At 47.4% G+C, this 20,000-nt stretch overlaps 1 protein-coding gene across 5 annotated transcripts in view; it reads left to right on the forward strand.

Annotated features, from left to right (window-relative positions):
- Positions 1 to 20,000, forward strand: part of atp6v1h (ATPase H+ transporting V1 subunit H) — a 30,370-nt gene that overhangs the window by 6,989 nt on the left and 3,381 nt on the right. For 4 of the 5 annotated variants that reach the window (XM_036519096.1, XM_036519098.1, XM_036519097.1 and 1 more), the window contains exons 5-13: positions 51 to 164; positions 3,455 to 3,559; positions 5,283 to 5,330; positions 7,481 to 7,578; positions 8,020 to 8,209; positions 13,140 to 13,318; positions 13,935 to 14,060; positions 14,783 to 14,884; positions 18,737 to 18,850. In XM_036519096.1, coding sequence (XP_036374989.1) covers positions 51 to 164; positions 3,455 to 3,559; positions 5,283 to 5,330; positions 7,481 to 7,578; positions 8,020 to 8,209; positions 13,140 to 13,318; positions 13,935 to 14,060; positions 14,783 to 14,884; positions 18,737 to 18,850 — 1,076 coding nt within the window. The remainder of the gene's footprint in view (positions 1 to 50; positions 165 to 3,454; positions 3,560 to 5,282; positions 5,331 to 7,480; positions 7,579 to 8,019; positions 8,210 to 13,139; positions 13,319 to 13,934; positions 14,061 to 14,782; positions 14,885 to 18,736; positions 18,851 to 20,000) is intronic. The other variant, XM_036519100.1, reaches the window with a different exon arrangement.

The following is a 20,000-nucleotide window of genomic DNA, read 5'->3' on the forward strand; positions in this document are numbered from 1 at the left end:
CCTTTTCAAAAGCCCTTGCAGTGGCTCAGTCAGGCTTTTTCTGTCTGCAGGAGAACCACCAGAGGGTGAACATCTTCTTTGATTATGCCAAGAAAACCAAAAACACAGCCTGGTCCTACTTCCTGTCCATGCTGAACCGCCAGGACCAGTTCACTGTCCACATGGTGAGTGATGTCATTCCTGACCCCTGACCTCTGACTGTTTGCTCTCTGTGACTCTTGCTTGGTGGGGAGTGCTCATTGTGGATTGGCTCTGTCCGTGTAGAGATGCTGTGTCAGCACTCCTGTATCGCTGCTCTGTATTGGCACAGTGCGTTTGTTCTGGCTGTTACAAACAGATTGAGCCGTTATTCTCCTGGAATCTCCCTGTCTTTTGTAAAGCGATTACTTTTGCTTCTGTGCTCTCCTTCCTCTGCTGAGGGTCTCGAGCGGGTGACGCTGCAGGCAGGGGAAGGGGTATATCCACTGACCCAAATGGACATTGGTTTTAATCCCTGACACGGCTATTCAGACCTAGAGCGGCATTGGTTTTAATACCCTGCATATCCACTCAGACCCAGACGGACTTTGGTTTTAATATACTATACGACGATACAGGAAGCAGACATAGGCTCTGTAATGAGACTAAAAGGAGGTTCATCAATTTGCATTTAGATTGAAACACTGTCTGTGCTGTTCACGAAATGGAGAAAGAACTCATGAGAAATACAATTGTGACTGAGAACAGAAATTCTCATAACAGCTGTCGGCTTATATTGTCGATAACTCTGTTGTTGAGTCATATTTGGCCCTTCGTCCTCAGACCTGGTAAGTGTTGCACCTGTACTTCAAAGGGAAGTGTCAGGCAATTTTGTATATGTTCATGTGCTGTTTTGCATTTGGTGGTCAGTGACTTAATACGGATCATCTTGTGTCCAGTAGGTGGCAGCACTGTCTATGATCTTTAGAACATTGCCAGACACTATTGCTTGCTTGATTTTAATACCGTAATTGGTTTATATTAAAAAGACATGGCATGTTGTACAAGTGAAATGACATCCTTATTTTAGAGTCAAATGAAAGAGGTGTGTTAAGGTTCTCTGCAGCAATAAGACATCCCATCATTTGCCTCTTCCGTCACCTGTGTGTCCTCTGAATTCAAGTGTATTACAGGCTCTGGTAGACACAAAAATTGTCATGCAAACAGAACTAAATTCATTTAAAACATTAATTTGAATGTCGATCTCATAATTGGCTATATTCGTGGATAATGCTAAGTGCATTGTTTAGCAAACGGGAATATTTGGTTTATAAATAACTGGTATAATAAATATAAATTTTATAATATAAATATACATTTTTTTGTTGTTGTCTGTTATGAACCGACTTATCTTGTGTCATTCAAAATAATGTACGTCAGTATTAATGTGATAACTCGTGGGATTCATTTCAATAATTTCCATGTTTAGTATTTCAGTCACAGTTAATTGTAGCTTCCCGCTCTGTCCCTGCATGCTGCGTTTGGTGTCCGCTGGCACAGTCTGGCCGTGTTGGCGGCGCGGGAACGGGACGTGACGAGCTCACCCTAAGAAGGGAGAATGCAGCCGATGGCACGAAGCCGGCGCCGGTCCGGCACACCCTCGTAGCCTGCCTGCCACGGCAGGGCCTATCTGAGCAGGCTTTACCCCGGCTTTTCTCACCCTCCAGTGACTTTGCAGCTGCGGAAGCACGGGGCGGGGGGGGGGGGGGGGGGGGGGGGTGATGAGCATATCTTAGTGGCTGCGGCAGCTTTGAAATTGGTTGGATTGAATCAATTGAAATCAAACCTGAATTTTTTGACCGGAAGCTTCTCTTTTGTTGGGGTAAGGTAATACAGGACTGTGTTTGTTCAGTTTTACAAACTGTTCTAGTTAGCAGTATTTAATATGGAAGAGAAATTTGCTGGATAGATTCACAGCACGACTAGAAAAAGGTGTGTACCCCACACAGGTGAACTATGGTAACAGAAGTTTGCTTGCATGCTTAAATGGTGTTAGTTATATAAGCCATAGAATTTTTTTTCATTTCCCCAAAATTTCAAAACATGTTGTTCTTCCAAATGGGAAAATTTGATAATCATTTATGTCTCTACATGATTGTTTCTTATATGAAAATAATATCACCATGTCTCATCAGAAGCTTTGCCAAGAGCAAAACAACAAAGTAATGAATGTATTCAACCCATTAAGTAATTGCTGACTGCATAATCTAAGAAAGTACTTTACTGTTTCAGGCAGTAGCATGTCTGAAAACAGACATCTGCTAGCTTAACTCCCATGACACAAAGCGCTGATAGCCTGGCTGTGATTGGGCAGTATTGTCCTGCTGATATTTATTACAATACACACTGTTCTAATAATTGTCTGCTGGAACACTGTGTATCTGAATTTGCATCAGAGGTCACTGATTTTATTCACGTTTCACTGATAAAACACTTGTTCATTTTTGATCATAATGTTAAATCATCATTTTTTTTTTATTTAGGTTGTTTGACACCCCTAATTAAATTAAAATAAAACTGAACCAGGACTACATACTGAAAGTGGATCTTTGCTAAATAAAAAGGGGTGTATTAACAGTGTGGTAAAGGCAGGTCTCCCAGACTAAGGCATATAGGATGGGTATAACGCTGTTTTGTGCAAAAAGAAGTGATGATTTTCTGTGCTTATTTCCATATTTAAACTGATTATATTATAGAAGTGGCCACATGTGGCTTTTTTCCCAATATCATTACGTTTACTTTGTTTCACATGTAAAGGACATAGTGGAAAAACCAGATTAATCAATGCTGTGACTCACTGCAGTTTTAAAGAACATCACCTGTTAGCGTGACTACAAGCAAGCGGCATCTGTTGCCATGGTAGTAGCCAATGGAATCCAGCCTATTCGAAAGGAACAAGGGAAAAATGCTCCGTGTCCTTGGCTTTTTAAATCTCCCTTTATTTTCCCACTGCTACGAAAAAAGATGCAGCATGCCCCGATGCATTTACAGCATAAATAGTTGAATAATTTTCCTTTGTACACCTTGTTCTGTGAGTACAAATTTCCGCTGAAAGCCAAACTCAAATGCATTTGCGGAGAGGGTTTTTTTTTGTTTTTGTTTCAGAGCTGTGAATGAATTGAAGAAGTAGGCTGTGGGGATTTGTAAGCCATACAGAGTCATAATGCTGAGCACTGACGCATGCATCTGTCAGGGAGGGCTCTGTTTACTGCCCGTTATGTTACAGTGCCTGTTACAGAACCACAGGTTTTGGCTGATCCCAGATCAGTGAATTTCCCCTCTCATCCCGCGTCTCCTCCGTGAAACCTCTGGAATGGGTGAAACGGGAAAGCCTGGCCCTTCGCTGTTCCCCTCGCTGGCTCCTGGGGAGCCTGCAGACGCGGGAGTCGGTGGTTTGGCGGAAGCGACCTTTGACCCGAGCTCTTTGTCCTTCCAGGCGGCGAGGATTATCGCTAAGCTGGCTGCTTGGGGTCGAGAGCTGATGGAGGGCAGCGACCTCAACTACTACTTCAACTGGATCAAAACGCAGCTCAGCTCGCAGGTGCGTGCCCCGCTGTCGCTTAATCCCGCCACCTCTGCCCCTTCTGTCACGTGCGACACCGGCGTTACACAGTGGCGGTTTTTCTGGTTCTTTTTTTTAACTCTTTATCCCCTTTGTACCAAATAAGTGACAGCTGCCGTGAGGCTTTGCGGAGTGGTGTATCTCAACAGAGTGAATGTTCTTCTTATGAGCATTCAGAAAAGGAGCTCCCGTGGTTTACACGAAGTGATGCATGTTGTCATGTGGAGCACAAAACCTACAGCTCTGGATAAAATCTCTAATTCCATTTTAAATTCTCTCCTCAGGGTTTCATTGTTTAACGATTTATATATCTTTGTTGTCTAACTAACCATAAACTTTTTGAAAAAGAAATGGGGAAAAAAGGCAATGTTTCTTTGTTTTAATCTTAACAGTTGTAACAGTTCCTGATTTCCCCCCCCCCCACCCCGATTGGTCCTTTTGCCCCCCTCTCTGATTGGTCCGTTTGTTTGCCCTGCCCCTTTTCACCCTGTCAGTATTGGCTGGTTCCAGTGAGGTTCCTGCTCTTTGCTGTGGTGATGTTATTCACTACATGCCGACCCTCAGCTCTCTCCTCATGGCCTCAGCAGACCCTGCAATCCCCAAATCACACAGAATACGCGTAAATTCAGAATAATCTTAAATTTTACAGTTGCTCAACAAAATAACCTACTCCCAGGGTGGCTCCAGCTAGGTGAAAAATGTTACTGGAATGTGCTAAATTAGTACAACACCGTGTCAGATTGGTCCTGACTGTTATGTCAGAGGTCAGTCAGTCCATCTGTGTCTCTCATCTGGCAGAATGCATTAAGCAGACAAGAGAACACTCAGGTATGAAGATTGAGGGACAGATATAGCAGGAAGCGTCCGGCTGACCCCACAGTCATTTTATCTCTGTGGCCCTAGAGGAGTTGCTGATCAGCGGTCAGAATCACAGGGCGTTATTTTTACCCCAGCGGTCTGTGCAGAACGCTGTCTCGGGGAGGTCCAGATGCCCTCTGCAGGAAGTGGGAGCTGTTCTCCGCATTGCCCTGTGATTTCATTTGGAGGTATTTCAGGCAGACAGCTGTACATCATTTCCTGTGAATGGCCGCGGCAGAGTGGCCGTGGGAGCATCTGTGTGTGTGTGTGTGTAAATGAATGGGCACATTGCTGATGAAATCCTGCACCCTGCGGCAGACTGGGCTGTCTGAGCCTGTGTGTGTGTGTCTCCCAGCCATCTGAGTTCAGAGCTGCGAGCGAGGAAGTGTGTGTGCAACTGAGTGCGTGTATGCTAGGACGTGCAAAAGTCTCAGATCACCTAGCCAAGGTTGTCCTGTAGAGCGAAAAATCCCACTCAACCGACTGTATCAATCACACTTTAAAATGGAATCTGTCTGTCCTGTCCCCTCACAGGTAATGATGCCTGTCTTATTACAGAGATTTTGTACTTAGATTTACATAACCAATCTGTTACATATTATCCACGCATTTGCATGTATATATAGGTGGCAGACAAAGTCATGGATGCACCACGTAAAAAAAGGACCTGTGCCTTGTGCCTGCCTGAAAAATCAAATGACTTTACGTAAGAGTAGTGCCCCTGTTAGGATTCAAACCTGCAACCTACTGGCATGACTCCCCAGCCACTATACTGCTGTGCCACAGAAAGAAAACTGCGCCTTTGTTTTACCCCCAACGATTTTTTTTTGTTATCTGTTGTCAGAAACTGCGGACATCAGGTTCAGAAACAGGAAGTGTTTCTCTGGCGGAGGTAAGCGCGTTCTCACTGCCTGACTTACCGTGTGAGATCTGCACTGAAGGTGTTCCCCCGCTCCTGCGGTCTGCACACTGCTCTCAAACCCACCCCTCTGCATTCTGCTGCATCCGACTCCTCCCGGGGGGGTCTCTCAGACATCAGCGTCAGATAAACGCACAGCGCTAACTCTTCCGCTCTGACGGCACTGACCTCGTTACTCTCATCGCTGCCCCTCTCCCCGGTTTTCCTGTCCTGTTCTGTGTTCCCGGGACTGTGTGTGTGTTGGCCCACTTTCTCACCTGGTACGCTCTTTCATTCCTCTCAGGTTTGCCTTTGCTGAACTCTCTGTCGAGCCTCTGCTTGTCTTCTGCCCTTGGTGCCGCCTGGCTTTCTTCTGCTCTTTGATGTGGCTCTTGTCTGAAGCAAAGCCTTCTAAAGTTTCCTCTTGTCACAGTTGGGTATGGTGTGATTGACATGGTTGTTAGCATGGTGCTAAATGCAATACCTGATGCTGTGTATTAGCCTGAGCTCCTGTGTTGGAAAGTAGATCATGCATAGGTAAGTGGACCCTAATCCTGTGTGATTCTTGTTCTGTTGTTCCCTCTGACTTCAGACACGGTGTCCTTTTTATCATTCACCAGAGGGGCTGCATCGGGTCAGGGGAAGGGGGGCTTGGTGCTTCTCATGAGAAACGAACATTGGCATATTGCTCATCATAATGAAAACATCCTTTGACATTTTTGCGGTTGGTGGAGGGGAAACAGCCGCTTGTTGAAAGATTCATGAACGGCCAATCGGAGAGTGTGCACTTTTCTCCATCCTGACATTCGGGGCGATCGTGCCTTTACCTTGCTTTGGAGAGGAACAGATCAGTGGGGGTAATTAGCCCAGAGAATGATTCTGGGTCATTAGCTGTTTTTTCCGAGGTGAAAAAACCCCAAACATGTCAGACTTGTCAGATGTAGCCTTTAAATCCAGGCGCTGAAGCCTCCCTCTGGTCACAGGCCCCTTCAGTTGCTCTTCCCCTTTTATGACACGCGCAAGACTCGTTTAGCCTCAGCTGCTGATTGGCTCCTGTTTATTCCAAGTATGAATGAATTCACCCTTGAGAGATACATCTTTATTTGATGCAGCCTGCTCAAAAGAAATCAAATTTATTTTGTGTAATGGCCTTCGCAGTTGTCGCAGAGTACTTGTGAACTACCCAATCAGAAGTTTGGATTTTTTCAACAGTCTCTGACATCTTGCCACTTTGTCTGAAGGACAGACATGTTTTTGAAATTCAAATTTAACATGTTTTTTTTTGTCAGGCAAAGATAAATGTAGCCGTGACTCATTTTTTAAGTGTCCCCCCTTGTCCCTTCAAAGGGTTTTAGAGCTTTTCATTAATTCACCTGAAAAGGGTGGAATTTAGATATTGTTAAGCCCCCGGGACCTAAGTGACATGTGGTCTCTGGTGTTCAGAATGCCTTGTTCATGAACAAGGTCTCACACAGCTACAAGGGTCCTTAACATTATTTCGATGCATTCCTTGGTTCATGAACTTACAAGCTGTGTGCCTGGCTGATAATAAAACTATTGTGGCCCAAAATAATATTTTAATAGGTCTGTGGTGCATGGAATGGTACATATGTGTGCATTAATTGTGGTATGAAATAATGAAAAAGAGACTAGTTTTGGCATGCTTTGTCTTGGCTACTGTGTTGGAACACCAATTTACATTTTTGCATACCTGTTCAGGTCAGGTGTTTTATGAGGGGATATTTCTAAGGTTGCATTTTAAATACAAAAGCTGTGACACTGACTGGCTGAATGCTCTGAGAGGCTGCTCTCTGATTGGCTGATTGTGGTGAGAGGCTGCTCTCTGATTGGCTGATTATGGTGGGACACTTGTCTCTGATTGGCTGATTGCGGTGTACTGACTGCTTACTTCCTGGCTGACCGCAGTTACAGACGGTGCACTGGCTGGCTTATTTACCTCATCAGTCTTTTAAAATTGAGAGAGCTTTTCTACAGATTTTTCCCTCCCATGTCTCTTCAGTCCGGGTGAACCGTGATGGATCACGGTAAATGGGATGGTGTCTTTTTAAACTGAGCTGCGGCCGATGAGGCGGTGATTTCCCTGGGCAGAGTGACTCACGCCGTGTCCGCTCCTGTCTCCCCAGAGCTCGCAGTACGTGCAGTGTGTGGCCGGATGCCTGCAGCTCATGCTGAGGATCAATGAGTACAGGTTTGCCTGGGTGGAGGCCGACGGGGTCAACTGGTGAGCCCGCACCCCCTCCCGCTCTTCCACTCCCGCAGGGTACACTGGGAATAGTGCTATTTTCGCCTCTTCTGTGTCCCTCAGTTTACACTGGGAATACTGTTAATACTGATAAAAACATTATATACTGATAATGTTTTACTCGACTGTAATTAATACCTCACGCGTAATCCATAACAAGAAGAACAATAACGGAATTTTTTTTTATGTAATATTCTTCATTGAGACATCTTCAGATGGTTTTAATATTTTCCGTTTCTTTTTTCCCACTCTTTATTTGTGGTTTTTGTAGTGTATTTCCACATTGTCTGGAGATTTTACTCAAGATCCTCTCCTTTTGTTTCACAGCTTGTTTTTGTTAGCTTGTTTCTGTATTTTCCGTAGCCGTGTCTGTGTTCCTGGACCTGTTGCAGTCAGTGTGGTGTTGTGCCGTTTCTGCAGCATCACGTCGGTCCTGAGCAACAGCGGCTTCCAGCTGCAGTACCAGATGATCTTCTGCGTCTGGCTGCTGGCCTTCAACCCTCAGATGTGTGAGAATCTGCGGCGCTACAATGTGGTGCCCGTGCTGTCCGACATCCTGCAGGAGTCTGTCAAAGAGAAGGTCACGCGGATCATCCTGGCTGCCTTCAGGGTGAGCGAGCGAGGGTGTGTGTGTGTGTGTGTGTGTGTGTGTGTGTGTGTGTGTGTGTGTGTGTGTGTGTGTGTGTGTGTGTGTGTGTGTGAGTTAGTGTGAGTGTGAGTGTGAGTGTGTGTGTGTGAGTGTGTGTGTGTGAGTGTGTGTGTGTGAGTGTGTGTGTGTGTGTGTGTGTGAGTGTGTGTGAGTGTGTGTGAGGGTGGGTGGGTGGGTGGGCGTGTGCACACGTGCATGGCCATGTTTGTTTGTATGGAGGTGTGTGTGTGTGTGTGAGTGTGTGTGTGTGTGAGTGTGTGTGTGTGTGTGTGTGTGTGTGTGTGTGTGTGTGTGTGTGTGTGTGTGTGTGTGTGCGTGTGCGTGTGCGTGTGTGGGTGGGCGTGTGTGTGTGTTGGTGGGGGGTCATTGTTTGTGTTCACGTGTGGAGAGGCACGTCCTACCATGTCCTCAAGGGAACATGCAGATTAGACGGTGAATTTTCCGATTTAAAGAGACACATTCACCTCTCATGTGATTTTCCTTCATGGGAATTTTTTTTTTTTTCATTTTTCCTTTTCATTTCACCTAACCTAAAAAAATAATACTAGTTTCATACTAACAACGTGTGCAGTTTCATAAAACACTTACTGAAGTGAAAGGGAAGGGATGTAAGTGTTACCTTGCATTAGCTGTGAGCAGGGACTCTGCTGCAGTGATTGGCGCTGCACTGGGATCAGCACAGCTGCCTCTTTTGTTTGCCCAGATGCGCTGATGTGCAGTTAACAGGTTCTGCGGATTGTTGCTGCAGACGCTGCTCCCGTGCACAGTGACACGTGTTGGATTCTGATATGTAAAAAGGCATTGTGTGAACGGAACTGCATTCTGCATTCCCTGGCTGGTACGGCCCCCCGGAGTCTGCCTGCTGTTTGCGGGGTACGGGATGTTTGCAGGGAACAGCTTGTTTTTGGGGAACCGGCTGGTGCTCCCTGAAGTGGGAGCTCCGTCTGGGGCGGCAGGACAGGTGGCCAGCTGGGCTGTCAGCTCCGAGGTACACAGCCGGAAGGAGGAGCGGGTGTTTACACCACACTGCACAAAATTCAAATTCAAAATAATAAAATTAACTAACTTTTTTTTGTCCTGGTACGGAACGCTCGTCTCTCAGGGGTTCGTTAGTGTGGGTTTGTGCTTCGCCCGTGTTAAGGAGTTTGTCGTTGGGTCTGTGTTTTTAGGGTACGTTTCACCACTCGGATGACCAAAGCGTGAGATACGCCCCCATTCCCTCTGTGGGGTCGTTCCATCACTGTTATCACCCTTTAACACGTATGTGCAGTGAGAGACTGAAAGGGCTGTATGGGAAGAGGTTCATGAGCTGTGAAGTGATGTGATTACACTCTCCTAACTCCCTGACACAGACTAATACCATGAGGAGACCAGGGCCAAACGCCGCTTCACTTCCACAGCTGAAATTCTCCTCCACCGTCCCCTGCTGGCCCCTGCCAGTCTGAATCCCTGCTTCCTGTGAACAGCCCACACCCAGTGAGCCACAGACTTAGACTCCCACTGCACCAGAGTAGAGAGCGCCTTCAGTTCAACAGGCTTCGTTAACACGACAACATATTCAAAAGGTTGCCATAGCAATACAGTTATAGACAATGCTGTCATAAGATGTGCAATAATAATACATATTTGAAAGGGTACATTGGAATTCAGAAATGGCTACAACTGAATGAAGAAAAGACTTAAATTAATTAATTAAATTAAGTTAGAACATATAATCTTCTGGTTTCAACCTGGGTTCCCCATGTACTTTGTCACCCTAATGTCCACTTGAATTCACCTGTTCTGCCACCTGTTTGTGTGTTCTCAGACTCTGTCTTACTGACATTAGTTTGTGTGCTTATGAGGATGGTTCCAGAAGTAAACTATAGCACATACGGTGTTTCTCAAAGTAAATTGTAGGCGTGCCTCAAAAAAACAGATTTTTCCACCAGAAATAAACCAAATCTGGTACTTGAATGAATAAACTGGTCCCTTAGCAGTATCTGCGCTAAATAAACTCTTCCGGCACTTCAGTTAATTTGGCATCGCATCTGTGCGCTTGTCAAAAAGGAAGCAGTAGACGGAATCGCTCTCCGGCTAAATTAGTTAATTGCATGAAAGCTTTGATAGGGTGATAGTGGTGCAAATAACCTAATTAGGCGCTGCTGAAAGCAGTGGGGTGGAGTAATGACTTCCAGTCTTTCTGCAGGGATGGAGGCGAGTGCGGAACCCTCACGCCTTAAACTCCTTCAGAGTTTGTTTTCCGAGGGTGCTGCTGCTTAATCTAGCACAGGCGGTCACGACCGGCACAAACGCTGCTATTTCCTACGCTCTGAGGTGGAAGCACGGCTCGTCACTGCTAGGGAGGAGTTCAGGTTTTCAGCCGTAGATGCTTACAGGGAGACAGGCTGAGATTGCAGACCAGTCAGGGGTGTGTTCTGGCCAAGGCTGAATGATTGAGGAACGATGCTCTGTCCATGAGCATGAGAAGAAGTCTTGCGTCTAAGACCAGTTGAGGAAAGATCATTGGCTTTTCCCTGTTGTCACAAGGCGTGTCCATTGTTCTACTGTGTAAGCACAGATGCATATACAGACCTTATACTTGTTAGCTTGGACCATTTTCACTGGGTTAATTCTAATGTTACAGACTCGTGATTCAGATCGGATGGTGTCATGTGGTTTTGATTTGGATCTGCTGATGTCATTGGGTCATTATTTCAATCGGCTGAAGTCACGTGTTAGCATTTGGATTCGAAATGATGCTACAGGGTACTGATTTAGATCTGATGACGTCATAGGGTTGTGATTCGATCTGATGATGTCATAGGTCCATGATCCGGTTGAGTGTGAACAGCACAGCTTACACCCGTCCAGCTCCGGCCTGTGGGACTTGTGTGTGTAATGGTGGTGTCCATGGTGTATGTTGTAGTGATCTAATACACTCGGCCCTATTGTACTTCAGCATTGCTATGCTTTATCGTGCACCACAGGATAAAACCTGTTGGATCCCGTTTAATTTCAGAAATCCGTTTGCCGGGTTTCATGAAATGTTCCTCTCACTCACACATGCAGTATACAGGCTGGATGTGCGTGAAGGAGGAAGCTCGTGTGCTGTTGTGTGAGCCGTTTATGGCTGGGGGGGGGTCGGGGATGTAATATGCAGGAGTGGTACAGCAGCTGTACCAGGGCGGCGGAATTATCCAGGCCATCTGGAAAGGCCCTGTTCAGCCTGTGTGTCCTGGGGCTGCTGCCGCGTCTGAATAATTCAGCCCGACTCGCCCTTTGGCTTCGGGGGACCAAGCGCCTGAATAGTGCTGTCAAAGTCACTGCCGTGAATGCTCAGCTCCTGTTGTGCTGAAGGTGGTTTTTGTGCGAAAGTTACATGCACACCGTAGAGGTCGGGCCATTGTTCCTGTTCTCCTGTTCACTTCCGCTGCCATTCTGTCATGGTGTGTGTTTTTTTTTTAACTGTTTCAGAAATGATTCGATCACAGACAATAACATTTACATTTACATTTATTCATTTAGCAGACGCTTTTATCCAAAGCGACTTACATAGGTTACAGTTCTTTACAATGTTATCCATTTATACAGCTGGATATTTACTGAGGCAATTGTAGGTTAAGTACCTTGCCCAAGGGTACAGCAGCAGTGTCCCAGCGGGGATCGAACCGGCAACCTTTCGGTTACGAGTCCTGCTCCTTAACCACTATGCTACACTGCCGCCCAATAAGTCACTGATGTGTTCCTGTAGCCTGCAGAGCAAACTGATATGTAATAGAGGATTCCATTACATTAATACACATGTTGTCATTTAACAGATTCTGTTATCCATTTATATAGGTGCTAATACTTAATCTTCACTCTGGAAAGTAGCGCCCTCTTTTAATCATGATTCAGCCATGCCTGAGTGTAGCTTTCACTGATGCGTTAAGCCTTGTGGGCATCAGGCTAATCACAAAGGCTGCATTTCCTGGTGCTCTTCTGTTTTACCTGGCCTTGCCAAGAGGTGTCTGTGACTGGCTGGACCGAAACCAGTTAGACACTGGCGGTTAAATACAAGCACAGTGAATTGGCAAAATGAACGAATCTAAATGAATCGGCAAGACCCTTTTAGATATGCATATCTTGTCAAGGGACATCAGTGAGGTGAGCTTGTAGACTTGACATTGTGGCACTAGTAGCTTGTTAGTCATTTTCTCTATGTCATGTCATGATTGGCCAAACTTTGTAATGGTGTAGTAAGAAAGGCATGTACCATGTATCTGAACTGCAAGCCACTGTCTTCTGCCTATCATTCATTTTGCGAATAAAAAAAAAAACTCCTTTCCTACAACTGAGGAAAGTCAAAGATAAAAGATAAACTTTGTAAATATGTTGTTTACCTTTGTGGGGCATGAAACATTTTCACATACATGATACAGTTTGTTCAGTTAAATTTAAATGACAGTAGTTGCTTCTTTAATTGAGAGATTTTCAAGACTTTAAAAATGGTTACTCCTAACCACTCCAAGGCTTACACCTTATCACCCTCAGCCATATTCTACGCCACTCTGTGTCCTGTGCCCGTATGTCCTACGGTCGTTACGATTGCACTCAGAGGACCCGAACTTTGACAGAACTGTAATTACGTTCAGATAGGTCCTTCGTGATGTATGTGGCAGAAAAGGGTTTTTGGTGTGGCAGACTGATCAGGCTCGGCGCCTGGGGACAGCACAGAGGGGTGCAGTTGCAATCCACAAAACGTCATATCTTACAAAAAACAAAAAAATAAATACTGTGCAGACATTGGGATTTAAGGAGACAGCTGGGGGTGCGCTGAGGTCCGTCTGGGGGTGCAGTGCACCCCTGGGCACCCCCACAGCGCCGGGCCTGAGACTGACGGGTCATTCGGCGCGCGTCTGACCCGCAGAACCTGCTGGAGAAGTCTGCGGAGAGAGAGACGCGGCAGGAGTACGCCCTGGCCATGATCCAGTGCAAGGTGCTGAAGCAGCTGGAGAACCTGGAGCAGCAGAAGTACGAGGACGAGGACATCTCGGACGACATCGCCTTCCTGCTGGAGAGGCTGGGCGAGAGTGTGCAGGACCTCAGGTGAGAGCCTGCCGCCGGATTGGCCCGTTTCAGACACGCCCTGCTTTTTTACATTACGTTACATGACATTATTATATGTATTATATATACATTATAGCATTTAGCAGACGCTCTTATCCAGAGGGACTTACATCAATTACAGGTTTTCACAATGTTATTCGTTCATACATTAGGCGTTTATACATGAATATTTACTGAGGCGATTTTGGGTAAGTACCTTGGCCAGGGGTACAGCAGCAGCGCAATCCAGCAACCTTTTGGTTACGAGTCCAGATTCCTTAACCATAATTCTACACTGCCGCCCCATACCTGTATGGCTATCACGCTGTTTTGATGAGCAGATCTGTAGATTTTTGAAATTTAATTTACCTCGTAACCATGAAATTAATGCTTGCAATCGACTGTGTCAGATGATAAGGAGTTTCATAGCATTGCGTTGTCACCGGTGGTTAGCATTCTTTCTACACCAGCTGCTGTTCTGGGATAACCTGTGAATATCATTCTGTCTGTCTTTATATTAAAGTAAGAAAGGGGAATTTAAGATTCTACTGTGTCTTGATTCCCTGAGGCCTGAGTTCTGATCTTGGAGCTCCTGTACTCTCCTCTCCCGTTGCAGCTCGTTTGATGAGTACAGTTCAGAGCTGAAGTCTGGCAGGCTGGAGTGGAGTCCCGTCCACAAGTCGGAGAAGTTCTGGCGTGAAAACGCCGTCCGCCTTAATGAGAAGAACTATGAGCTTCTTAAGTAAGTCTGTCGAAAGGAGTCTCAGTCGTGCTGCAGTCTGCAGAGTCTCAGTCTTGCTTCGAGTCTCAGTGAAGGTGCAGTCTTATTCTCATTCATACTGCAGTTTTCTACGTCTAAGTCAAGCTGCAGTGAGTCCAGTTTCACTGTAGTGTGAGTCTCAGTTGCAGTACAGTTTGAGTGTCAGCCAAGCTGCATTTTGAATCAGGCTACATTTTTAAATTTGAGCTTTGATTTAGTTCCGAGAGTCTCAGTCTTGCTGCACCGTACATTAGTTTAGTGAGCCTTATTTTGGCTTTGAGGGGGAGTCAGGTCTGCTTCCTGTAGCTCTGTAACAGCCCGGCAGCAGGTTGGTACCATTGTTTCTGATGCTGGGTCTGTGCTCTATTTTGGGCTGAGAGGCAGATCTCATGAACAGTTCTGCTCAGGGTTAATGCATTTGGCTGTGATTACTCACCCTTGACTGGCATCCTGTTGAGAGTAAAAACAGCCATAAATTCCAGCCTCTTCCCCTCTCCTTCATAATGAGATCCCTCTGTTTCTGGCTGTGTTTGAACCCCTATATGGGAGATACGTCAGTCATGCAGTTGCTTCGTTAAAGAAAGTCTGTCGAGTTTCTCCCTGACTGAAAACTCTCCTGCGTGACTCTGTCCGGACTCTGGGGTGACCTGGGGTGAGCGACACGGTTATTGTGACCGTGTTTTTTCGTTGGTGTCTGTCGGCAGGATCCTGACCAGGCTGCTGGAGGTGTCGGACGACCCCCAGGTCATTGCCGTGGCTGCTCACGACGTGGGCGAGTACGTGCGACACTACCCTCGAGGCAAGCGGTAAGGAGTGACGCCCGACAGCGTGTACACCTGCACGTGACTCCCGTACATGACCACACTTACACCGTGAGCGGTCCCTCATGTAGTTAGGGTTGCCACCCGTCCGGTTTTAACCTGGACTGTCCGGTTTCCAGGCTATATGTCTGGGTGTCTGGTTATGATTGTCATTTGTCCGGTATTTGCAATGTTCTCTCTGGGGGGGGGGAAACAAGCAATAAAATCATGTGGTCAGGTCGTTGACTTTAAGTGTGTTATTGCATAGGGGTGTCCAGGTTTGGCTTGTTGAAAAGGTGGCAACGCTACATATAGTTCGTTACATCAGGTTACATTACATTCATTTAAGAGACTCTCTTATCCAGAGCAACTTCCAGCACAAAATAACAGTTGTGTACATTGTATCCATTCAAGTTGAATGAGTAGCAGTGTCAGACCAAATCACTGAGCGTGAGCATAACACCATTCAAGCCCTACTACTAGTGAACTTGTGCAACCTGACTAGACAAGGGAAGCCAAGTATACTACCATACATCACAGCCACTAGGTCACAGAATCCAAAATGCAGCATGGTACTACATATACTACATAAAATACTACATAGAATAAACAGCAAATTCAAATCTCAACACCTTTTATTGACCAGTAGACCATGGCCCAGTGTTTGGTATGAGGTGGGGAGAGTGGTGTATGGTCTGTGTGTTGTAATCACAGTTTCCTCCCTGTCCCTCAGTGGGAGTGATACCAGCCAGAGATCACTCTCTCAGACTCGGTAAAGATGCTGGAAGTCGGTGCAGTCCACGAGACGGCAGACATGGCCTTAGACGAGAGACTCGTTTCTTTCACAAGCCGCAATTATCTCTGTTGAGCAGAGAAGACGGAGATGCACGTCGTACGGGCATTATCTCATTTCCTTTCTGACCTCACTCTCAGGCCGAACAAAACGTTTCTGCTTAAAATAAATCCGACTGATGTTTCTGCGATATTCCTGTGTTTCCATTGGAAACCCGCTGCCTCAGAGGTTGTTCCGCAGCCGTGAGAATGCATGGCTATTTTCCTCAGCTCATTCATGTTTGCATTTGGACTGAAGTAGGAGTCTGAGATTTGAGTCTCCTCCTGGAGTGTAGAGGTCCTGTTAAAGGGGGACAGGACTGAGAGGGAGCCACGGAGCCCTCAGGTAGTGAAGCGATGATTCCGCTGGCTGACACTGAATTGCCTTTTCTTTACTTTGAGTGTGGTTTCCATTTGGTTCCCTTTTACTCATTTTCAGGCTGTCAGGTTGCATTGTGACCTTTTGTTTTGAACCCCTCTCTGATTGGTTGTTGAAATGAAAGATGCATGATGGGTAATGACCCTAGTCTGTTGGCCTCTCCACAGGCAGTGAGGTCGTTGCCTTGGCTCAGATAGAGCTAGACGTGTAAAATGCTGACTGGAACAGTGTCAGTTACAGATTCAGGTGTAGGCCAACTGTTCCCAGATCAGTTCAACCCCCCATGTAAGACTGTGCTGCACCACTAGCTTTAATTGGATGCGAGTGTGAGCAGTCAACCCAGACTGCAAGGAAAGCCAGTTCTGCCTCACTCAGTGTACTGCCTGAGATGCACAAAGATGCAGGCACTCAAAGGCCTGTGGGTGGGGAAGCTGTGCAGCATAGGAGCACCATGTAAATTTCACCTGTGCTCAGGTATGGAGTTGGGGACAGTCTGACTTGGAGGCAAAGCCTCTGTTTTGTCTGCCCCCTTACCCAGCCTCTCCACAGGGACTTGCACACGAGCCATCTGTCTACCCACAATGCCTCAGCTGAGTTCTGTGACACTGTGCCAGAGGTCAGAAAGGACTGGCTGGCAAACTTAGTTTTTGTTGCTTGTTCACCTCGCCACACTATTTCAGTTTTCCGTTGGGGGAATTAACGACAGTTTGGCTTGATTTGTGTGCCTAATATTTAAACCCAGACAAATGCCCTGTCTCCATTGTTGAATTTTCAGCTCTGCAGAGGGGGAGAGACAGCTGGACAGACGTGGTAGATGGAGGCAGGAGAGGGTTGGAGCGAATTGATTCACACTATAGAGGGACACCACTCTCTCATGTGGGAGATCTCTCAGTTTGAGGGACAGTGTAATTATACGCTCTGTGAGTAAGAGGGACTGCCTCACTACAGGGAGATTGCTTCTCTGCGGACAGTCCCGGTGGTGTGAATCAGTCGGTCTGTGCGTGCCCGTTCACAGGGGTACTCCAGCGATTGCTCTGTATACCTGCTCTTGTTAACAGAGGATCGGTCGCAGGTGAGAGCTGGGTGTAATTTCTGGGTTGCACTTGGAGATTAGGTGCGATTTCATGGTCGTCACCCCCACTCCTGGCTGTGTTTAAAACAGAAATCACTCTGGACATAAAGGTAGAGTATACCTCTCAGGCGATTTCCTCAGGGACTGCTTGACGACCACCCCCTTCACTGTTCCGCCGGCCCTTGTTTTGTCGACTACTATCCCCAATACCGACGCATTTCTGATTAGAAATGCAACGAAAGAGTTATGATTATTAAGTAAATCTAAACTCTGTAGGAAAAAAGTGATCAGCTCGTTTCTCGTGTTTTCTGTCATTACTCTCCCAGTGGGAGCTTACAAAGGCACCTCATTCTGTACAGAGACACTGAGCGTTCTCACCAGGACCGTCCCTGTGTGTCAGCACTGGGCCTGAGCCGAGGGGCTGGGGGAGCGAAATGGCACGGAGACGAGGTGGCCAGTGCTACTCCCCTCAAATGCACGTCAACCCGCACCCTTTATCATGGGCTGAGAGGCGCTAGCGGCTTGGTAATGTGAAAGGGATCACTGGTCCGAGATCAGTCTCCATCCCTCGCGGGTTATAGCAGGAGATCATAACGGCTGCCTCTCCGCCTCTCCGGGGCCTGCTCGTGGACAGTGTGGAAGAGAAATATGAGCTCACAGCTAAAATGGGAGGCGAAGTACTGTGTGTGTTCAGCCAATAACAGACTAATGGTTCTGTGTTAGAGTAATAGAGAGTGTAGCTGCTGGTGTGTTCAGGCTCTGTGTTAAAGCAGCAGCGTATTTTGTTGAGAGCGTGTTGAGGTTCTGTGTTAGAGCAGTTGTGTGTGTAGTTGGTGGTGGGTTCGGGGTCGGTGTTGGAGTAACTGTGTGTGTAGTTGGTGGTGGGTTCGGGGTCGGTGTTGGAGTAACTGTGTGTGTAGCTGGTGGTGGGTTTGGGGTCGGTGTTGGAGTAACTGTGTGTGTCACTGGGAGCGTGTTCAGGCTCTGTGTTAGAGCAGTTGTGTGTGTAGTTGGTGGTGGGTTCGGGGTCGGTGTTGGAGTAACTGTGTGTGTCACTGGGAGCGTGTTCAGGCTCTGTGTTAGAGCAGTTGTGTGTGTAGTTGGTGGTGGGTTCGGGGTCGGTGTTGGAGTAACTGTGTGTGTAGTTGGTGGTGGGTTCGGGGTCGGTGTTGGAGTAACTGTGTGTGTAGCTGGTGGTGGGTTCGGGGTCGGTGTTGGAGTAACTGTGTGTGTCACTGGGAGCGTGTTCAGGCTCTGTGTTAGAGCAGTTGTGTGTGTGTAGTTGGTGGTGGGTTCAGGGTCGGTGTTGGAGTAACTGTGTGTGTCATTGGGAGCGTGTTCAGGCTCTGTGTTAGAGCAGTTGTGTGTGTGTGTGTAGTTGGTGGTGGGTTCGGGGTCGGTGTTGGAGTAACTGTGTGTGTAGTTGGTGGTGGGTTCGGGGTCGGTGTTAGAGCAGTTGTGTGTGTAGTTGGTGGTGGGTTCGGGGTCGGTGTTGGAGTAACTGTGTGTGTCATTGGGAGCGTGTTCAGGCTCTGTGCTGGACTCTGTCGTGACTGGCGCGTATTCTGTGTTTCAGGGTGATCGAGCAGCTGGGAGGGAAGCAGCTGGTGATGAACCACATGCACCATGAGGACCAGCAGGTTCGCTACAACGCCCTGCTGGCCGTGCAGAAGCTGATGGTGCACAACTGGTGAGATCTGCAGTAACGCACTACACTACACGCTACGCTGAGCTGTGTTCCACACCGCGACACATCATACATTACACACTGTACGCGTGTGCGTGCGCTACATGCTAAACACCACACCCTACAACACACTACACATCACACACTATGCACCATAATGCAGTACAAGCTGTATAACGCACTACACCACACAGCCCACACCGTGCTCCACATTACACTGTGCTACATGCTAAATGCCACGCACTACACCACACTACACACTGCTCAATATCCAGAACTCAGTCACACACTGTCATACGCACGCCACCACCTAGGTTATGTAATGTGTGTTTGAAGAGTGAAGTGCGTGGACCTGTTATGAATCCGTGCTACGCAAAAATCTTTGTTGACACGGTGTTGAGTGTTATGAGGTTTCCAGCGTAGCACATACATGAGAAGCATGCTACACGCCATCTGTCTGCTGGGGTCGGTTTATGGAGGGGAGCTGGAATTCGAACAGGGCTGAGGGTGCAGAGAGTGAACAGCATCACGTCACTCCTCATCGGGAGCCCAGCGAGCCCGTGGCCAGCAGCAATCAGGCATATGCAAATACATCTGCCAAGCCCAAGCGCTGGGCAGAAAAGGACGCATTAAACTGCACGTCACGCAGGGCGCGATGCAGCTAACAGCTGCAGAGAGAGACCGACCGGCCCGGCATACCGGCGGTGATGAGCATGAGACGTGACCACGAACTGTGTGCTCTCCTCCGCTCTCCTGCTCTCTCCTCCTCCTCTCCTCCTCTCTCTCCTCCTTTTTCCTTTTCTCTCCTCTTCCTCCTCTCTCCTGTTTTCTCCTGCACTCTCTCCTCCTCCTCTCTCTTGTTCTCTCCTCCTCCTCTCCTCCTCTCTCCTGTTTTCTGCTGCTCTCTCCTCCTCTTCCTCCTCCTCTCTCCTGTTTTCTGCTGCTCTCTCCTCCTCTCCTCCTCTTCCTCCTCCTCTCTCCTCCTCTTCCTCCTCTCTCCTGCTCTCTCTCCTCCTCCTCTTCCTCCTCTCTCCTGTTTTCTGTTGCTCTCTCCTCCTCTCTCCTCCTCTTCCTCCTCTCTCCTCCTCTCTCCTCCTGTTCCTGCTCTCTCCTCCTGCAGCTCTCGGCTCTCCCTGGTCAGTCACGCTTCCCC

The sequence above is a fragment of the Megalops cyprinoides genome, chromosome 24 (assembly GCF_013368585.1).
Source record: "Megalops cyprinoides isolate fMegCyp1 chromosome 24, fMegCyp1.pri, whole genome shotgun sequence".
NCBI lineage: Eukaryota > Metazoa > Chordata > Actinopteri > Elopiformes > Megalopidae > Megalops > Megalops cyprinoides.